The 18,668-nt window shown below is 41.8% G+C and overlaps 1 protein-coding gene across 1 annotated transcript in view; it reads left to right on the top strand.

Annotated features, from left to right (window-relative positions):
- Positions 1–13,371: 13,371 nt before the first annotated feature.
- LOC308520818 (uncharacterized protein) overlaps positions 13,372–18,668 on the top strand; it is a gene marked incomplete at its 5' end in the record, with an annotated part of 89,645 nt that continues 84,348 nt past the window's right edge. The window contains 3 exons of the mRNA XM_081093548.1: positions 13,372–13,470; positions 13,760–14,542; positions 18,438–18,511. Of these exons, the coding sequence (XP_080949674.1) occupies positions 13,372–13,470; positions 13,760–14,542; positions 18,438–18,511 (956 nt within the window). The remainder of the gene's footprint in view (positions 13,471–13,759; positions 14,543–18,437; positions 18,512–18,668) is intronic.

The raw sequence follows: 18,668 nt of genomic DNA, 5'->3' as shown, positions 1-18,668 counted from the left end.
GACAGGGCATGTTGGGAATTTTAGTTTTTCATGTACTACAACTTTCCAGATGGGCAGAAAGTCAGGAATTGAGATGTAGGAAGAAGACTCCATCATAAGCCAATACAATTGTCAATTAGAACATACGGTAATAATTGCTCTAAAAGCCAAAGTATAAGCCTAACAATGGGAAAAGGGTGGTGTTAAAATCTACTGACATACCATTTGCATTGAAAAAATGGTTATTTATCCTATATAATAAAGAGCTAATATGCTAATTAGACTGGGCAACAGAATGACCTTCTGGAACACCAGTGGGTAGGGCTGTGAGGCCCCAGGGGCCAGGGGTTCCCCAGAGGCTGCAAGGCAGCCAGGGCCATGAGGGCCGAACTCCTTGCACAAATTTTGTGCATTGGGCCTCTAGTTTAAATATAAGTAGAGACAGAAAAACGCACCCCAAAACCAAAAGCCATAATAAACTGAAAATGGTGTAACTGAAGCAAAAGGGAAAGGGAACATAAATAACCTCTTAAAGTTAATTACTTTAGCATGATATCTGTCATCTTTTATAAGATGCAAGAAAATATTTTTCTCTATGAAATAGGAACAGAAAGTTATAAGGAGAATGAAAGAAAACAAAGTATGATATAATTATGAGACATGAATGGTAAACAAGACATAGAATAAAACTAGAAATGCAATTGTAACTCTGAAATTCTACTCAATGGCATGTACCTAACTCTAGAGAGATTCTTAATAGATGTACCAGAGTTATATATATGAATGTTTATCATATGGTAATTTGTGTAGCAAAAATATGACAACAGCCTTAATGTCTATCAGTGAAACAATGGATACGTATGCCCAGCAGGCGTGGCTCAGTAGTTGAGCATCAACCTATGAACCAGGAGGTCATTGCCAATCAATGATTCTCTCTCATCATTGAGATATATATTCTCCTCCCTTCCTCCCTGAAATCAATAAAAATATATTTTTAAAAGAAATAATGGTTAAGTGAATATATTTTTGAATATTTAAAATAGTCAGTTGTTAAATGAAATCCACAGCAAAAGCAATAAACCCCCAGAATTTGCACTATGGGAAATCAAATCAGGGATCTTAAGGACAAACTTGAGTAGTTTTCCCAGAAAGCAGAGGAAAATTATGAAGTGATAAAAAAATGCTAAGAAAGGAGATGGTAGTCATGGAAGACAGAGAACCAAAACTAAACCCAAAAGTTATAGGTAATCTCAGAAAGAAGAAAAAATATATGGAGTAGACATGATCATGAAAGATATCCCAGAGGGAAGAAAATTTAAAATTTTATATGAATATCACCACTAAGACTTGAATATTAAGATCAAAAGTATTCCCCATATTCAGACCCCTGCCGGCCTGGTCGCCCCACACAGCCTGCTGTTCAGTTGTTTACTTGTCCCTCACTAACCCCCCTGCCAGCCTGTTCGCCCCATGCAGCCTGTTCAGTCGTCTGTTCGGTTGTTTTGGTTGTGGTGGTCGCTTAGGCTTTTATATAGATAGATGTGTATTACAGAGAATAAAGAAATCCACACTTACAAGATTGAGTTAGGTGCAGCCATTTAAGATATATGATACAGACATTGTAAGTTGTCTTCTGGAAGAAGTTTGATGAGAGGGGCAAATGGTCATCAGAAGGCAGGACTGGGCGCACAGTGGCCCCTGTTTCATGGAAGAACTGGGGGGAAGTGGACCTGTGTTGGAAGTGGTGGTCTCTAGGGGTATTTTTCTCTTTTTATGCCTTCCTGGATTTTCCAAATGTTAAGTAGCATTTTAGAACCAGGAAAAAAAAAGTTATTCACCAAAATATATTGTAAAATTATAAAGAATAACTTAACGTCTACAAAGTAATTCTCTAATCTTGTAATTGTCTTTCCTTCCTGATCACTATACCAATTAAAACACATAATAAATATTTACAGAGGGGATTTATCCTTTTCTGATTAAAGTCATAGAATCTCTTCTATCATAAAAAAAAAAAAAAAAAGGCTTTGACAGCATAAAGTAACTTGATCCTCAGCATGTCTTCATCTAGGCTGCCAAACACAATTTGTGGCTCCTTAAGCATTACACATTTAATTAAAAACGAAAACAAAATATCATCATGACATCCCATTTCATCCCTCTTGAGAACACGCCCTGTTCTTTGAGGAAAGGAGCAATAAAGACCAAATGGGTAGACGTTAGTTAACAGTCTTCATTCTTATTTACAGGGAACTAAGTTAATGCCCTCTCTAGGGAGAAAAATAAAAAAGCATGCAGTGACCTTCATTGAGCCTCATGCACTAACCAACTGAAAGTGTATTTTAAAATGCCCTGAAAAAAATGCTTCAGGGTTGTGGGGTTAACACAATACAGAATGCTGCCAAACTTCCTGTGTTGTCATTGTGTTTTCTTAACCCAAGAATCTTCCTATGAGAACACGAGTTTCACAGTGGGGTGGTGGGGAGGAAGGGTTCTGCCCTGTACCCATGAACTGTCTTTCTAATAACCCATGATTCTGAAGGGCACACAAAACATTGTAATAAGTGCATTTTGTGTTTTCATTTATTTCTTGGGAGAACAGCAGTCTTTATTAATGCATGTTCTTGACATATCATTGGATTCACTTTCCCAACCATTTTGAATTACTACCTAAAATAGTCTTTGGGGAATGTTAAAAAAAAAAAAAAAAAAGGGCATTCTCAACCAACTTGCCAAAGCACATTTATTTTCCATGAGTTGTACTATTCCAATTCTGCTTCCTTAAACACTGAATATCTACCTTAACTTTTAAATATTATTTTAGAACAAATACGTACTAGGAAAATTTCTACTTTTTACTTTTGGGGGAGGAAAATATCACTTCTATTTTCTATTGCTTGAAAAAAATCATAAATAAGCATTGTTTTCCTTTTTGCAAGTTTTGAAGTTGATGGTATCATTCTTTTTATTGATAAATAAAAAGGAGTCTAAAGCAGGGTTTTTAGTCTGTGCACTATTGACATTTTAAGCTGAATAATTTCTTGCAGTGTGGGTCTGTTTGTACATTGTAACTGTACAGCAGCATTCCTGGACTCTACCCACTAGATGCCATTAGCACCCCTAATCCTTCCGCTGTGGCAACCTAAACGTCTCCAGACATTGCCAAAGGACCCTTGGGGAAAGGGAGGGGCAAAATATCTTCTGATTGAGAACTCTGGCCTAAATTATATCATTCACAGAGAGCCGTGTACTACCTGTTTAATTTATCTACTATAATGTCTTCAAAAAGTGAAAATTCCTGTCTTTCAAATGTTGAGGCTGCTTGCTACTCAACATTTGAAATCCTAGATAATAAAAGGCTAGGGAAGCCTATATAATAAAAGGCTAGGCGTCATGACCAGAACAACCGATCGACCAGTCGCCATGTGGTGCACTGACCACCTCTCGGTCCCTCCCCACAGTCCACAGGCTCCGATTGCTGGATGGCCAACGGGGAACCATGGGGAACCGGGCTAGGTGGCAGCGGGGTGGGACTGGGGACTGGCCAGGGGGCAGAAGGCAGACCTCTTGATCCCTCCCCCTGGCCCGCAGGCTCCGGTTGATCCGCAGTGCCTTCAGAAAGGAACGTGGCGCCTCCACTGCGCAGCCTCCGGGGACGCGGACTCACTGCTGTGAGAGGCTCCGGAGCAGAGACTTCAACAAGGACTTCAGCGCCTGCAGCGACCCTCAGCCTTCACTGCTCTGGGAGGTGGACGGAGAGCATCAGCTTTAAAGCACAAACACCCTCCTCAGGAAGAACCCACCACCTCCCTACTTCACAGCGGCTTCCCGCATCTGCAAGAAACTGCGCATACTCCTCCCTGAGGGATGGGTGGGGCCAGAGCCTGAGCTGAGCAGTTCCACGATGGGGGAAGGGCTGAGCCAGGCAGCTGGGCCAGTGCAGGGGCAGAGGAGGGAGAGCGGGGCAAGAGCAAGGGGGCAGCCCTGGTTCCCTGCACCTCCTCCCACAGGCATAATAGCCCTTCCTGGTTGAGTTTCCTATGTCATTGTTAGGGTTTTGGCTGGTGACACTGGCTGTGAAAGGATTCACAAGAGAGAGAAGAGACAGATGCAGAGAGAGGGCATATATTTTACTTCTTTAAAGGGAGCAAAGGGCCAGGTGCCCTTTGATGGCATGAGGTACCTAAGGCAGAGTGGACTGTTCTTTTGATTGCTGGAGAATGAGGAACTGGGGTGGGTGGCATAGGTGGGGCTGGACTGGGGACTGGGAAGAGTGCAGAAGATGTCCAAGATCACAGGCTAAGCCTAGAGACCCTATCCGCACATGATTTCGTGCACTGGGCCTCTAGTCTATAATAATAAACGTATATTATGCAAATAGACTGAACGACTGAACAGCAGAACTACTATCCGGAAGACCTTCCAGACAACCACACTATGACATGCCCTGGCACCAGGCCAGCCAAGACAAGTGCAATGCGTTTGGTCAGGAGGCCCCACAATCACTCCACAATGGCCCCACAGAGTGAGGCCCAAGCCACCCTCTGTGGGGTGATTGATCGCAGAGCCCCACGATTGATCGCCCCAAGGAGACCTGCGATCGATCATCCCGCAGAGGGAGGCCCAGGCAGCATTGTGGTGGGTGGGTGGGGCCTCCCTCTGTGGGGCGATTGATCTGGGGGCCCAGCAATCGATCACTCCACAGAGGGGGGTCCAGGCCACCGGCCAGCGACATTGTGGCAGGTGTGTGGGGCCAGCCAGTAATCACCCCGCAGAGGGAAGCCCAGGCCAGCCAAGCGATCGCACCCCATGCCTGTCACTGGCAGAGGGAGACAAACGGTGGCAGGGGGAGGGGAGGGGAAGCACCACACAGATGGCAAGCAGTGGCAGCAGTGGGGGCAGGGCCAGCTGCCTGCAACCGGGAGAAGGAAAACCCTGATAGGCCCTGATCACCCGCCTGGCCTAGAGACCCTACCCAAGGGATCCCAGATTGAGAGAGGGCACAAGCTGGGTGGAGGGACACCCCGCCCATGCTCGAATTTCGTGTACCAGGCCTCTAGTCCTTAAGTATTCTACCTAAAGTGAACAAATGAGCCACAAAGATTTTCCATATCCTTCAAAGGAAAACAGCTGACCACAAAACTGGAGTTAGATGTTAGAGGTAACTGTCACACTGAAAATTTATTTCTCTTCTTTTTTATATGATTTCCTTGTTTTTAGGTGACCATGAAAATCATCTAAATTATTTTATCACAATGAATATTTAGACTTTTGGTTCAAAAGTCCAAGTAAAGAGATTTTCAATAAGAAGCAATTTAATATAATTCATACATTGCACACATCTCTTTTTAAAAAATATATATTTTCTTGATTTTTTGAAGAGAGGAAGGGAGAGAGGTAGAGAGCTAGAAACATCAATGAGAGAGAAACATGGATTCAGCTGCCTTCTGCACACTCCCCACTGGGGATGTTTCCGCAACCAAGGCACACGCCCTCAACCGGAATCGAACCCAAGACACTTCAGTCTGCAGGCCAACGTTCTATCCACTGAGCCAAACCAGTCAGGGCACACATCTCTTTCTATTCAAAAACTTTGTAACTAATTCAGCAATGAAGAAGTGAGTTTCTATCAGTTATATGCCTTTAAAAGATTTTTATAATTTTAATTGTAACTTGTTTATTAGAAAATTTTCAGAAAATAGAAAAAAGTATGTAGATCATCATAATCCTACTACACAGAGATAACCACATTTAGGCATTGATCTTTCTAGATTTTATTCTATTCATATATTGTGTATCATATCCTTAACAGATCACAATTTATATTCTATTTTATGTGACTTAAACATAATGTTTGCTGGGCAATAAAGACAAAATTTAGCAATAATAAGAGAAGTGGGCACTCAAATAAGATTAGGGCTTGTCTTTACTTTTATTTCCATTCTATGCTATGGGTCATCTAGCTATAGATATCCAAAGTTCTACCAATTTTTCTGAGAATTCTGGGGGAAGGATGAAAGGGTCTTACATTTTCATGGTCATCTCTGTTCCATATGGATCCATTAAAGCAAAACAAGGCCATTTATGTGTTTAGAAGATGTCACTGAACATTTGCCCTTGAACCTTAGACATTCCCTCTCCATGTCCATTCTATCCCCACATTCAGGATATCTTCAGGAACTGTTTTATCTTTTTGAAGTTTCCAACTCAGACCATGTCCCTGGTTCTCTGTACCCATTTTCTTCTCTCAGGAGCAAGGGAAATGCTCCTGTTTCCTACAGAGAGCTCTTTATCTACTGCATTGGTTGTCTTCATCCCCTTTAAGTTAATAGAAAGCCCTGAGAGAGTTGAAGAACCAAATTCTTGATTATCGTAGGGTTTCTAGGCAGAAAGGCCCTAGTAACCAATTAGTCAAGCTCTTCGATTCAAGAAAGAAATTGAGGAAACATCAGATTATTCTAATGTCATAGTTGATGCCCACAGAGTAGTTAAAAGAACATGAATAATTAAGAGACCTGGGGCCCTAGGGCCATGAACAGAGCCTTATCTAAATGGGTAACAGAAAATGCATCTCAATCACTGTGCCTCCTTTCCATTCTCTCTAATGTGGGAATAGAACCTGTGCTAATAAGCACATTGGTGAGCCACATAATGGTCTGCAATGCACATTCTAACAAACTGGCCACTTCCATCCTCAAAACAATATATAGCAAGAGAGATAAAGCATCTAAAATTATTATCATCCTCATTTATAGGCCCAGAGGAATTGGTGACCTGGTTGAGTCCCATCAGACTAGCAGAACTAAAAACTGTCTTTGAATCCAAATACTACCCCAGACTGCCTTCTCATAATCTGGAGAGTAAGTAATGAAGATTTAATGATATTACATATGTGAAGGTTCTTTCCAAATGAAAAAAAAAAAAAAGGTGAATAAAAATTCAACACTTATTGCTATATTTATTTCCAGACAAGTTTGAAGAGATGGCACCTATATGAGAATGCTTTGGTTAGAGTTCAGGCAGTTTCCACAAATATTCTCTCCAAATGGCACCATCTATATATATAAAAGCCTAAGCGATCAGGACAACTGGATAACTGGATGACCAGCTGGTAGCTATGACACGCACTCACCACCAGGGGGCAGATGTTCAATGCAGGAGCTGCCCCTGGTGGTCAGTGAGCTCCCACAGCTGGAGCACTGCTCAGCTGACAGACCTGCACCAGATGCCAGGCTCAGGGCTGGCAAGTGCAGCTGTAGTACCAGCCTCTGCCACGGACACTTTCCCTGCATGCCAGAGTGGCTGTGGTGGCAGGCACAGCAGGGCCAGGATGAGCAGGAGTGGTGTGGTGCCCAGCCCAGGCTTGGGCTCCTCCCTGGCCACCTGCAGCTTTGCGCACTACTTTGTGCTGTGGGGGATCTACAAGGACAGCGGGCTGGAGCCCGAGGAGCTGGCAGGTAAGGTCAGGCGGCGGTGTGGAGGTTCACTGATCCCCGCAGGCCAGGCCAAGGGACCCCACCGGTGCACAAATCTGTGCACCAGGCCTCTAGTACATTATAAAATAAAAATTTGCATAAACAAAATAAAAATTTGCATAATAGGGTTAAAACATTATACTCTGACAGTCATTTTTACTTTCACTCTAACTCTTTAAGTATTCTGGACATTCCTTTTAGATTTATCCTGCTCCTTATCACCTGGCAGCTGATCCAAAGGTTTGGTGACCAAATAATTAATTCAGCCTAGTCCCTTACACACACACACACACACACTTCACACACATTTTCTTCCTCCATGGATTGTGTTAATGATTTTTCTCTTTGTCTTTGAATATTTACAATGCAGACTGCAAATCTAAGAGGTTGATTTCCCTCTTGTCCAAGAGGAACTAATTCTAAAAGACCCCCTGTAGTATTTTCCAGTGGCCCCAATATGCTTCCTCACTGGTACATAAAGTTAACTGTGAGTTATATCTGAAAAATCTGGAACCCCCAAAGCTCAAAAATGTTAATTACTCAAATATTCTCTGTTCCAGATTTCTAAATTCTTTTGTAACTTTCCACAGAATCTTCTCTTCATAATTTTCATTCATTTTTCAAGCTATAAAGCTCACAATTGAACACATTTTCTGTTGAGTTTTCCTGTGTGCTGAGTCTCACAGTTTCAAATGAAACACAATTACTTCATCAAAAACAGGCATTTAACAAACACCCTCCAATCTGTACTAGAATCTGTGGGATTTCAAGGCACAGTTGTTCTCAAGCACAAAAAAAGATAATCTACTATATTATGAATTGTTTGTGAAGTAAATAAAATATTTGCACTATACATCCCATTATAATTGCTTTCATAAAACCACCATATATATTCCTGATTAATGTTTGTATTTTAGCACACTGAGGTCCCAAACCTCCTTTTAACCTACCCAAAATATTTACAATTGTGCTTTCCCAGCATACCCTACATTTATTTTTTTAAAACAAATTTTATGTTAAGACTTTTTGTAATATTGAAAAATTTCATCTAAACAATATTATACTTGGTTTAAAAATGTTAAATAAGACTACAATCTTTCTCACACCCAATTGAAATACTAGCCCCCACCAAAAAGGAAAAGTCTTTCAACCATGTCTGCTTTTAGAAAGCTAAATAATAAACTTATTTGGAAAAAAATATAAAACTTAAATAATGGAATAACTAACATATGTATATATTTGTTTTTATCTACCTATCTCTATGTGCTAGACCCTCAGCTATGTAAAATGAGATTTTAGTTCCTTTCCTGTAGTTCTTTTCTCAACCCTCTGTAATTTGGATAATTATATTTTTAAGTTCTGTTGGTTGTAATTTAGAAATATCTACTCATACTTCTGGTTCTTGTCTAACAAATTTAAGTCTGGTTCTTGACACCCCTCTAGGTGGAATAAGGCAATGAATGCCCTACTTGTCTTCTGCTTTTACTCCCTTCTCTCATCTTCCACCTTCTGTCAGCTTTTTAAACTTTTCTCACATTTAATTTTACTTTGTCAAGATTGTAAAGTGGACTGTGAATTATGTGAGCTGATAAAAATGTTTTTATATTTAAGTTGAGTTTTAACAGCAGAAACGCTTCTAACTTCATTGAGCACCTCCTACACGCTGACCTGCTGGCCAGAAAAAGAGATGCTACACCGTCTGCTTTGTGTAAATGACTCAATTTTAAATGAGATATGATTTTTTAAAGATACAGTTAATTAAAGTAGATCTCATAAAACAAAATAAAATAAGATGATTCTACAATGGTTTTAAGACAGTATCTTACTCAGGAAAAGCCTTTTTAAAATAAAACTATTGTAGGATATTATTTAAAAACAGAAGGGGGGCATGTTTATTTTCTAAAAGAGACTACTAAAATTGAAGGAAATGGGTGTATAGTAATCTTAGTGAAAAGATATACTGTATTTGAAACATAATCTAGTGGTTATTGTCTTAACTGTAAAGGCTACCCTTAACTATAAAGGGTAACATGGGAAGTGACCATGATTTAAGGATAATTTATAATATGCATTTCAGTTTAAATTTAAAACAAATATTCTATTTTTGAAACTCCTGACTTTGCAGAAAATATTAATAAATGCATATTTCCTATAACTTTAACTTTAAAAAATAAATATAAATACATTTTCCCCATCTTGTACCTCTATATTTTTCTGCCTCTTTGAAAAAGATTTTGAGATACCTGGTGAATCGGATTCCTCTTCCCCTGTGAAGAAAACCCATAGCAATCTCCTTCATGCTGTCCTCACTGCTCAGCTAATCATACCCAGGGTAATGTTTGACTCAAAATGTTATTTGTGCATTTATACTTCACCTTATTTTAGAAAGTCTTTTAGATAGCTTAAATAAAATGCATACATGCAAATATAAGCTGGTAATGTATAGCAAAAATAATAAACCAAGATAAGGAAAATATGTTTCTAAAAACGTCACGATGAGGCAGACCACAAAATGTTCTTAAATTGAGCTGTAAACTTAATTTAGAGCTGCCTTATAGTGGAAATTAAAAGGAGACACTACAGATATGTCAATTCAGGGGGAACAAAATTTCTTCTAATACTAATCACTAAAAGAAATTTGCCTTGAGATTGTGGCCCAAGATAAAATGAGAAGGGATAGTTATTGTGCCCATCACCAATGCTTTTTTGAAATTTTTTCTCTGTTCCTTCATATACATATAAAAGACTCTTGCCATAAATATACCACAGTGAAGAAACTCCAGGGTCGGGTTCAAAAAAATCAGATAAATATAAGTTTTGTAAAAGGAGAGTTAAAAAAAATCTGATGTTGTGGTTCAGAAAATAAATTTTCCCTCATCCCTTTAAGAAACAGAAAGGTAAATGAGGGAATTATTTTTCTGCTCTCTCTAACAGATACTATTTCACTATTCCTAATAATATCATTTTCAAATGAATGAATTGGATTCAGTGAATTGAAGTCACATGGAAGTTTGATTTGTCCAAGACACAGAAATTCAGAGGCATACCAATGATCAGAATCTGCAAGATGTGAATCCAGTTATTTATTATATTCACTAATAAGAAATGTTGAGATAAAAGTGTCCTAAATGTAAAATTCAGAAGAAATAATATTGTCACTAGTCAGATCATGTAATTCAATTTGTAAAAAGCCTTCTGTCTGGTCCTGGCTGGGTGGCTCAATTGGCTGGAGTGTCATCCCATACACTGGAAGATTTTGGGTCCCATTCCCAATCAGGGCACATACCTAGGTTGGGGTACATATGGAAAGCAGCAAATTGATGTTTCTCTCCTTCGCCCTCCTCCTCCCCCTCTCCCTCTAAAGATCAATAAAAACATATCTTTGGGTGAGGATTTTTTTTTTTAAAAAAAAGATCTTATGTCTATGTATTTAAAAATGATTCTGGCCCAGCTTTCATGTCTCAGTGGTTGAGCATCAACCTATGAACCAGGAGATCACGGTTCGATTCCCAGTCAGGGCACATGCCTGGGTTGCAGGCTTGATCCCCAGGGTGGGGTGTGGAGAAGGCAGCCAGTCAATGATTCTCTCTTATCACTGATGTTTCTATCTCTCTCTCCCTCTCCCTTCCTCTCTAAATCAATAAACATATATTTTTAAAAAATTATTCTGCCCTGGCTGCTGTGAGTCAGTTGTTTGGACATTGTTCCACGCACCCAAGGGGCTGCCCCTTTGATTCCTGGTCAGGACAGGACTTGATTTCAGGCAAATGTGTGTGTGTGTGTGTGTGTGTGTGTGTGTGTGTGTGTTGGGGGAGGGGGGGTGCAGAAGGCAGCCAATGGATGGATTTTTCACTCCCAAATCAAGGTTTTCTTTCTCCCTCTCCCTTCTCTCTCTAAAAATCAATAAAAATATTTTTTAATAAATTAAAAATTATTTTTACAAATGCTAAAACTACCCCCAAAGTCAGGTTGTTTAGTAAACATTTAAATATGTGTTAAAACTGATAGCTCTCTAATAGAGCGACTGCTCTCCTCTTCCTTGTTGAACAGCTGATGAAGAAATCATTGGTGATTTCTTCATCAGTGGAGTCACCCATATTACCCAGACAATTGATAAAATATTAATTCCCTGAAATAAATGGGTGTGGACTTATTAATTCCTAATACTGGTTTTGACTTAAATATACTTAATAAGTGGTGCATATTGGATTCATAATCATGAATTCTTCCATAGTTTTCACTCAGTTAATTAGTTGAAAATAACAACTGCTGGTTCAATTAAATTTAGCAAATTCTAGTGTTACCATATGTACATTTGTTTGAAGTAATAATTAAACTTCTGTACTAGATTGTATATTTTGGAATAAAGTAAACAAATTATATTATGACACATGGAAATGTCTTTAACATACATATTTGCTTTTCTCTTTGAAAATTAAGCACGAATATCTTAAGTGAATCCCTGGTAAATGGCTGCAAAATTACGTTAAGATGTAGGTATAAACCTGACGAAGCCACTAACAACTTCCATGTAAAACTATACACATTGACAACCATAGGCTATGTTAATTAAATGTCTTCCCTAATACCTTCTCCATGAAAAAAAAAATAGAGAGAAAGAGGGGGAGAGAGGAATACAGAGGGAGAGAGGAAGGGGGGAGGGAGAGAGAGAGTAAAGAATTAAGAGGGAGGAGTCTTATTTATATCTAGTTTGAGGGAAAACTTTCATATTGAGAAAAATATGCAGTCAGAGGAAATATTGATTGACGGCTAGTGGGCAAGTATCTTGACACTTGCTTGTAGAAATGCAGAGATAGAGAATAACATATTAAGACTGCTGTGATTTTGGTACACTGACACACAGAAAACCAATGCTTTACAATCACTATCTTGGTTGGATCTCACAGCACCTGGATGAGGCAGGCAGAGTCTGGAATATTGTCCTTTCATAACTAGAGTTAGTCATTAAGAAATTTGCTCAAGGTCAATCCAGAATCTTTTGAGAAAACTTAAGTCTTAGAGCCCATGCTATCCCTTGAAGCTAATTTGATAAGGTGTGGTGAGTTCCAATTGCAAAAGCAAAATGGTAACACAAGCCATTATTTTTGTTTGATCTTCCTTCTCTTTCTCCTTCTCCTTCTCCTTCTCCTTCTCCTTCTCCTTCTCCTTCTCCTTCTTCTCTGTCGTCTTCATCGTCTTCTTCTTCATTGTACAGATCTTTAAAAAAAAATTTGGTCCCCAAAATAATTTATGCAGAAAGAACATGTGCAAGTGTACAAAAATGCTTAAATGCAACGTTTATTGCCAGAAGAAATAAACTGAATGTGACAGTTATTTGAAATACAAATAAGTGTTATTTGTTTATAATATATGCAAATTATGTTAAAAATTTCACCAATAACTGTTTGTATCAAAGTGTAGTCCACTTTCAGTAAAAACCTCAATAAATTTTACATATCTTATAGGACCAAAGCCTTTTCATATCATATAAACAGCAATAGAGTGTCTATTATTTGCAAGGTACTGTGATTGAATGCTAGAATTAGTCAAGTCCCCACCCCCGTCAGCTATCTCATCCAGTCTCTATTTAAGATAGTATGTGACTTCCTTGCAGAAATAAAGTTCACAATAAAGATGACTTCAATACAAAGCTCCTATGTTTTCATTCTTGAAAGGAGTAAGAAAAAAAACAACGTTGTCAGTGTCATGACCGCCAGCCTTTTGAAGAAGGCTAGAGTCCTGTTTCAGATACCTGGTGTACTGGCAAATCTATAAAGAATACACATGTTCAGGACAGCAGATGTACCAATCTGAGAGCTGCCTGATTTAACACTGCAGTGCGATGTCCTAAAAGGAAAGTCTTTAACTCGAATAGTTAATAAGTGCTACTACGTGTTTGTGCCGCTTTCCTTCATGCATGAACTTCCGCAGAAAAAGGAGTTTAAGTTCAGGTAGCATCTACAAAAGTAGTGCGTCCAGTGTTCCCGTTTTCGTCCACACCCCGTATAACAGTAATGTAAGCACCGGACTTCCCTCCATAGACCCTCGCTCTGTGACACAGCTCGGCGGGGCCGGACTCGCCCTGCTCGGGGCGCCGGGATCCGGGTCCCGCCGCGAGCTCCGAGCGGTTTGCTCCCAGTGGATCAGGGCGGGGTGTGTTGCCGGAGTCGCCTGCTATTGGCTACCCTCTCGGGGACTGGTCGGGCTTTCCGACACTTGATTGGACGGAACTGCCCCCGTAGGCCGAGGCCATTGGAGGCGGCTGGAGCCAGGGGGCGGGGCGGGTCCCCGAGGAGTCCTGACAGAGCGCGCTGGGCGACGGAGCTGGGCGCCGGGCGCCGGACCGGAGCGGGGCGGGCGGCCGGCCGCGGAGGGCGGGCGGGAGGGTCCCGGCGCGGAAAGGGGCTCGAAGGGGGAGCACGGTGCCGAGGCTGGTGCCTGGCCGCGTCTCCCCAGGGCAGCCCCGGTTTCGTCCCGGCGGGGGCCGCTCGGAGACAGCATCTGTCAACGCTCGCCCCTCCTCTCTCCTCCTCCGGCCGGGCCGGACTCCGCCGGCGGGGGACGCGGAGCCGGCGTGGCGCGCCCATCAGCTGTCAGGCGAGTGGCGGAGCGGCCGAGGGCGGCGAGCGCCACACAAAGAACGCGGTGAGCGGCGCGGCGAAAAGGGGCGGCAATTTCGGGACGGCTACTCCCGGCCGCGCCCGCCGGTGCCGCCGGTCCGAGGCCGCGGAGACAATGCGGCCGAGCTCACATGCCGGCGCCCGCGCTCCCCCGGCCCCTGCTGGACGGTGCCCGGCTCGCCCAGCCCCCTCCTGGCCCGCCGGCCCCCGCCCGGCATAGGGGCGCCCCCTCGCTTTCGCGGCCGGCGAAGGAAGTCGGTCCCGGCCGCCGAGCCCGGCAACTTGCGAGCCGGGAAAAGTTTGCGGCGCCTCCGCGGGGCGGCGTGGCGCGGCCCCCGCCCCTGGCGTCCACGGTCCCGGCCGGCCGGTGACTTTCTGGGATCGTCGTCCGCCCGGGCCGCTGCGCGAACCACGGGGACTGCGGGGAGGCCGGAGCCCGCCCTAGGGCTCTGCGCCCCGGGCCTGCGGGTGAGTTGGGTTTGGGCGCGGTGGGGTTCAGTGGTGGGGGCACCTGGGCTGGGGGACAAGGCGTGGACAGAGCCGTTCCTACTTTTTGGAGCCGGCGGGGAGAACACATAAAAAGTGTGAGGGCTGGAGAGGCGCTGACATGCCACCGACTCGTGAACCGTATCCGTGGGAACCCTCCGGGAGCCGGGGCCACCGAGGGCCTGTGCGGGAGGGGGTTGGGGGGAGGGGGTGGAAAATTTAGAAGGTCGCGCAGCAGCCCTGCCTGCAACCGACTGGCTCTGCTTGACCTTGGGCAAGTGACTTAACCACTTAGCTATCCTCCTGGGAGATACGTGAGGCTACGCTTGAGCCGCTAGAGCAGCGGTTCTCAACCTGTGGGTCGCGACCCCTTTGGGGGCGTCGGACGACCCTTTCACAGGGGTCGCCTAAGACCATCGGAAAACATATAATTACATATTGTTTTTGTGATTAATCACTATGCTTTAATTATGTTCAATTTGTAACGATGAAAATACATCCTGCATCTCAGATATTTACATGACGATTCATAACAGTAGCAAAATTACAGTTATGAAGCAGCAACAAAAATAATTTTATGGTTGGGGGTCACCACAACGTGAGGAACTGTATTAAAGGGTCGCGGCATTAGGAAGGTTGAGAACCACTGGGCTAGAGCTACAGGAGCTACACGTCTGCCCCTTTTCAAGATAGATCTCTGCTTGAGATTTTCCCTGGGCCTTCCTGTGAAGCCATAGGCCACGATCTATCTCCCTGCGCCTGGGTTCACCTCTCATTCTACGGAGAAGTAACTTTTTCAAGTCAGTTGTCTTCAAGCAGTAGTGTTTCAAGGTTTTGTTTTGGTTTTCATGAAAAAAAAAAAAAGCCACTCGTTACTTGTTTTATAAATGCTTCTCAAGACTGTTGTTTTTTAAGTTGCAACCACTTAAAAAGTTTTAGGGGCCATGGCTAGGAATAGGGAACCAGGCTTGAGGGTGAAGTGACAGGTCCCCTCAGCGATCGATCCCTTCATCCCTTCTGTTTAGGGGAAGAACAAGGTTTTTATTATACATAGGAGAGCGGAAACGGGGCAGGTGTCCCCCCCCCCCTCCGCCCCTTTTTTTTTTCTGTATTCTTTCTACTGAAAACTTGTGGAGGGCAGTGGGGGATGGGGCTCTAATTTCTGACAAAGAAGGAAAAGAAAATGTCACTTGTACCCAAAGAAACCTTAAACTAATGTAAATCTTCGTAATGCAAGTACAGCTTGATCTAATTTTAATGAAGGATTGAAAATAGCTGCTGTGTTCAGTATCACTGACGCCAAGATGGCTCACTTACATAATCTTAGTTGGGATGTGTTAGTGGCATGTATAATTTTAATAAATTATTAATGTTAAAGCTTTGGTCTAGTAATGGTATTGAAATATTGTCATCACAGGTTGTATTGCAATAACAGTGGAGTGTTAACTTCTGGTTATTATGGTAAACCTGACCTTTTTCCATAAAAAGTGAAACATTTTTTCCCTAACCAAAATTTTCTCAACTATTAAATATCTACTTGTCAGTACTCAATACAAAAGAAGTTATTTTGTTCTCTCAGTGATGAGTTAGTCCCTCCAGTTTTCTCGTCATTCTTGAGAGTGCCTTCTAGATGTCAGGTGCTCCTGGGCATTTTATCTTCTCATGGAGCTTATAACAACAGAAGCTGATTAAAAAAATATGTGTGCACAAATATACTCAACAAATATTTGCTGAATAAAATACCTACTGTTCAGATAATAATAATTAAAAAAATTTACCCAACCTTAAAGAGAATTATTATCATGCTTTATGGGAAAGAGGGGAGAGTATTAAAGAAAAAACTGGCAGAAAAAGTGAGCTTATTCTAGTATCTAGCCTGAAAGTGTATAACTTAAAATAAGGATTCAGATTTAGAAAGAGACAAAGACAATTGATAGGGTTTCTTGGAGAAAGATAGCAATATTGATTTAATGTAATACCGTTTATGACTTAGCTTTCTTTGAAGAACACAAACCTTTTAAAAGGTATGTTTCTTAAATAATAAGTAGCTGTTTGCATTGTGATTGAATGTCTAATTAAATGGCTTAATCATACCATAATATTTCATTTGAGTTCTGTCTGACTTTTAACTTGGTTTTATGATAGCATGAAATAAGCCTTTCAATGCAGTTGCATGAAGGAAAATGTATCTTTGAAATCAAGTAAATCTCCAGTGAGAAAATTGTCTCCAATCTTACACCAAATATAAAATAAGCACTGGAAATAGCATCTTGCCAAGAAGGTTCTTCACTCTAGACAAGCATTGGGTCTGGAGATATCCTATGTGGACTGCATCATGAATGAGATATTTTATTTTTCCTGAGAGACCTGTCTATTTGGTGATATCAGGAAAAGAAGTCCCCAACAGTTGTAAGCCTGGAAACTTCTGGAAAGCCTAGTAGCCTTATTTAAAAGTGACCACTCTGCATTGATATTTGACCAAGCAAACTGTCTTTGTATAATGTAATCCTCAGAGCAGGTTTGCTGGTTAGACAGCCTTGTAGAGGAATAGAGCAGTGTATCTGAGAGTTTTTGGTCCTTAGACCACCTGTATCAGAACCTTCTGTAGCACTTAGAAAACTTCAGACTCTTGGCCACCTTCCTATAAGCATCAGAATTTCTGTTAGCAGAACCTAGAATCTGTATTATTAACAAAACTCTCCCAAATCACACTACATTTTAAAAAATAGTGTTAGAGTTTTCTTGCCAGTATTTAATGGCAACTGTTGCTTCTAGGTCCTAGAATCTGGGAGCACTAAAAAAAGCATCCTGAGGTGCCCACTGCTCAGATCACTTCCCTTCCAGCACCAGACATGTTGGCTTCATCTGTTAGCTGGACCAGGGAACCCCTCCCTCATGAACTGCTTCGGCAGGCTAACCAAGACACCACCTACAAGAAGAGTTAAAGCTGCTTTGGGGCACAAGATCCAAGAGACCCCTCCTACTGTGGGATACTCTCACCACCACATCTAGCTCGTGTGTGATCTGTGGGAGTGGCAATCCCAGCCACTTCCTCCTCTTCAACAAGGGAGATAAGGTTTCAAGCAAATAATTGGGAATTGATCCCAAGGGACAGAAGGCCTGTGAGAGAGCAAGAATGCCAAATGGAAAGCTATTCCCTCAACACAGTTAAACACATTTGAAGATTTCAGTCTTAAATCTGATAATTTGGTAGAGAAGTATCTGGCTGAAACCAGGCCCCTTGCCCTCTGTTGTCAAAACTTCGACTGAAATCCCATATAATGGGTCCTATAACCTCTCTGTCTCCATAAACTCTCTGACATATAAGTGAGGACTTCCATGTTTATTGAAATAAAAGGGAAGAATTTAGAAGAGAGGTTCAAAGCATAAGCTGAGAGATCGAACACACTTGATTTAAATCCCGGCTTTGCCTTTTACTACCTACGTAACCTTGAGCTGCATCCTCGACCCTCTAAGCCCCTGGTCCGCAAACTGTGGCTCGCGAGCCACATGCGGTGTTTTGGCCCCTTGAGTGTGGCTCTTCCTAAGCCTTAGGAGTACCCTAATTAAGTTAATAACAATGTACCTACCTATATAGTTTAAGTTTAAAAAATTTGGCTCTCAAAAGAAATGTCAATCGTCGTACTGTTGATATTTGGCTCTGTTGACTAATGAGTTTGCCGACCACTGCTCTAAGCTTTCAACCTTACTTAAAAATGAGGCTAACACTACCTGCCTCATAGGAGTTATTTTGGAAATTATGTAAGATTATAAATTATGTAAGATACAAATTAGTGACAGATAATAACTGACAGTATATACTCCATATATATAGCTTTTAATTTATTGTAGTAACTTTTAAAAATTTCTCTTTTAGCCTTGGAGAGTTGCTATAGAAGAGGGACAAGAGAGGAAGACAATGCTGGAGGAGATAAGTAGCTCTGGACACAGGTAAGGTCAGACCACTAAATAGTAATTGTTGAGTAGAGGGAAAGGGACAGGAGAAGGATGCAGACTGCAGTGCCATTTAATAACCTGGGCTGCCTCAGCTGCTGTCTCCTCTCCCCTCCTCCCTTTTTGTACCACCTTATTTAATCCTTTATATACT

This window comes from Myotis nattereri (genome assembly GCF_964212035.1).
Source record: "Myotis nattereri genome assembly, chromosome: 6".
Lineage (NCBI taxonomy): Eukaryota > Metazoa > Chordata > Mammalia > Chiroptera > Vespertilionidae > Myotis > Myotis nattereri.
This window is presented reverse-complemented; position numbering and strand designations above follow the sequence as displayed.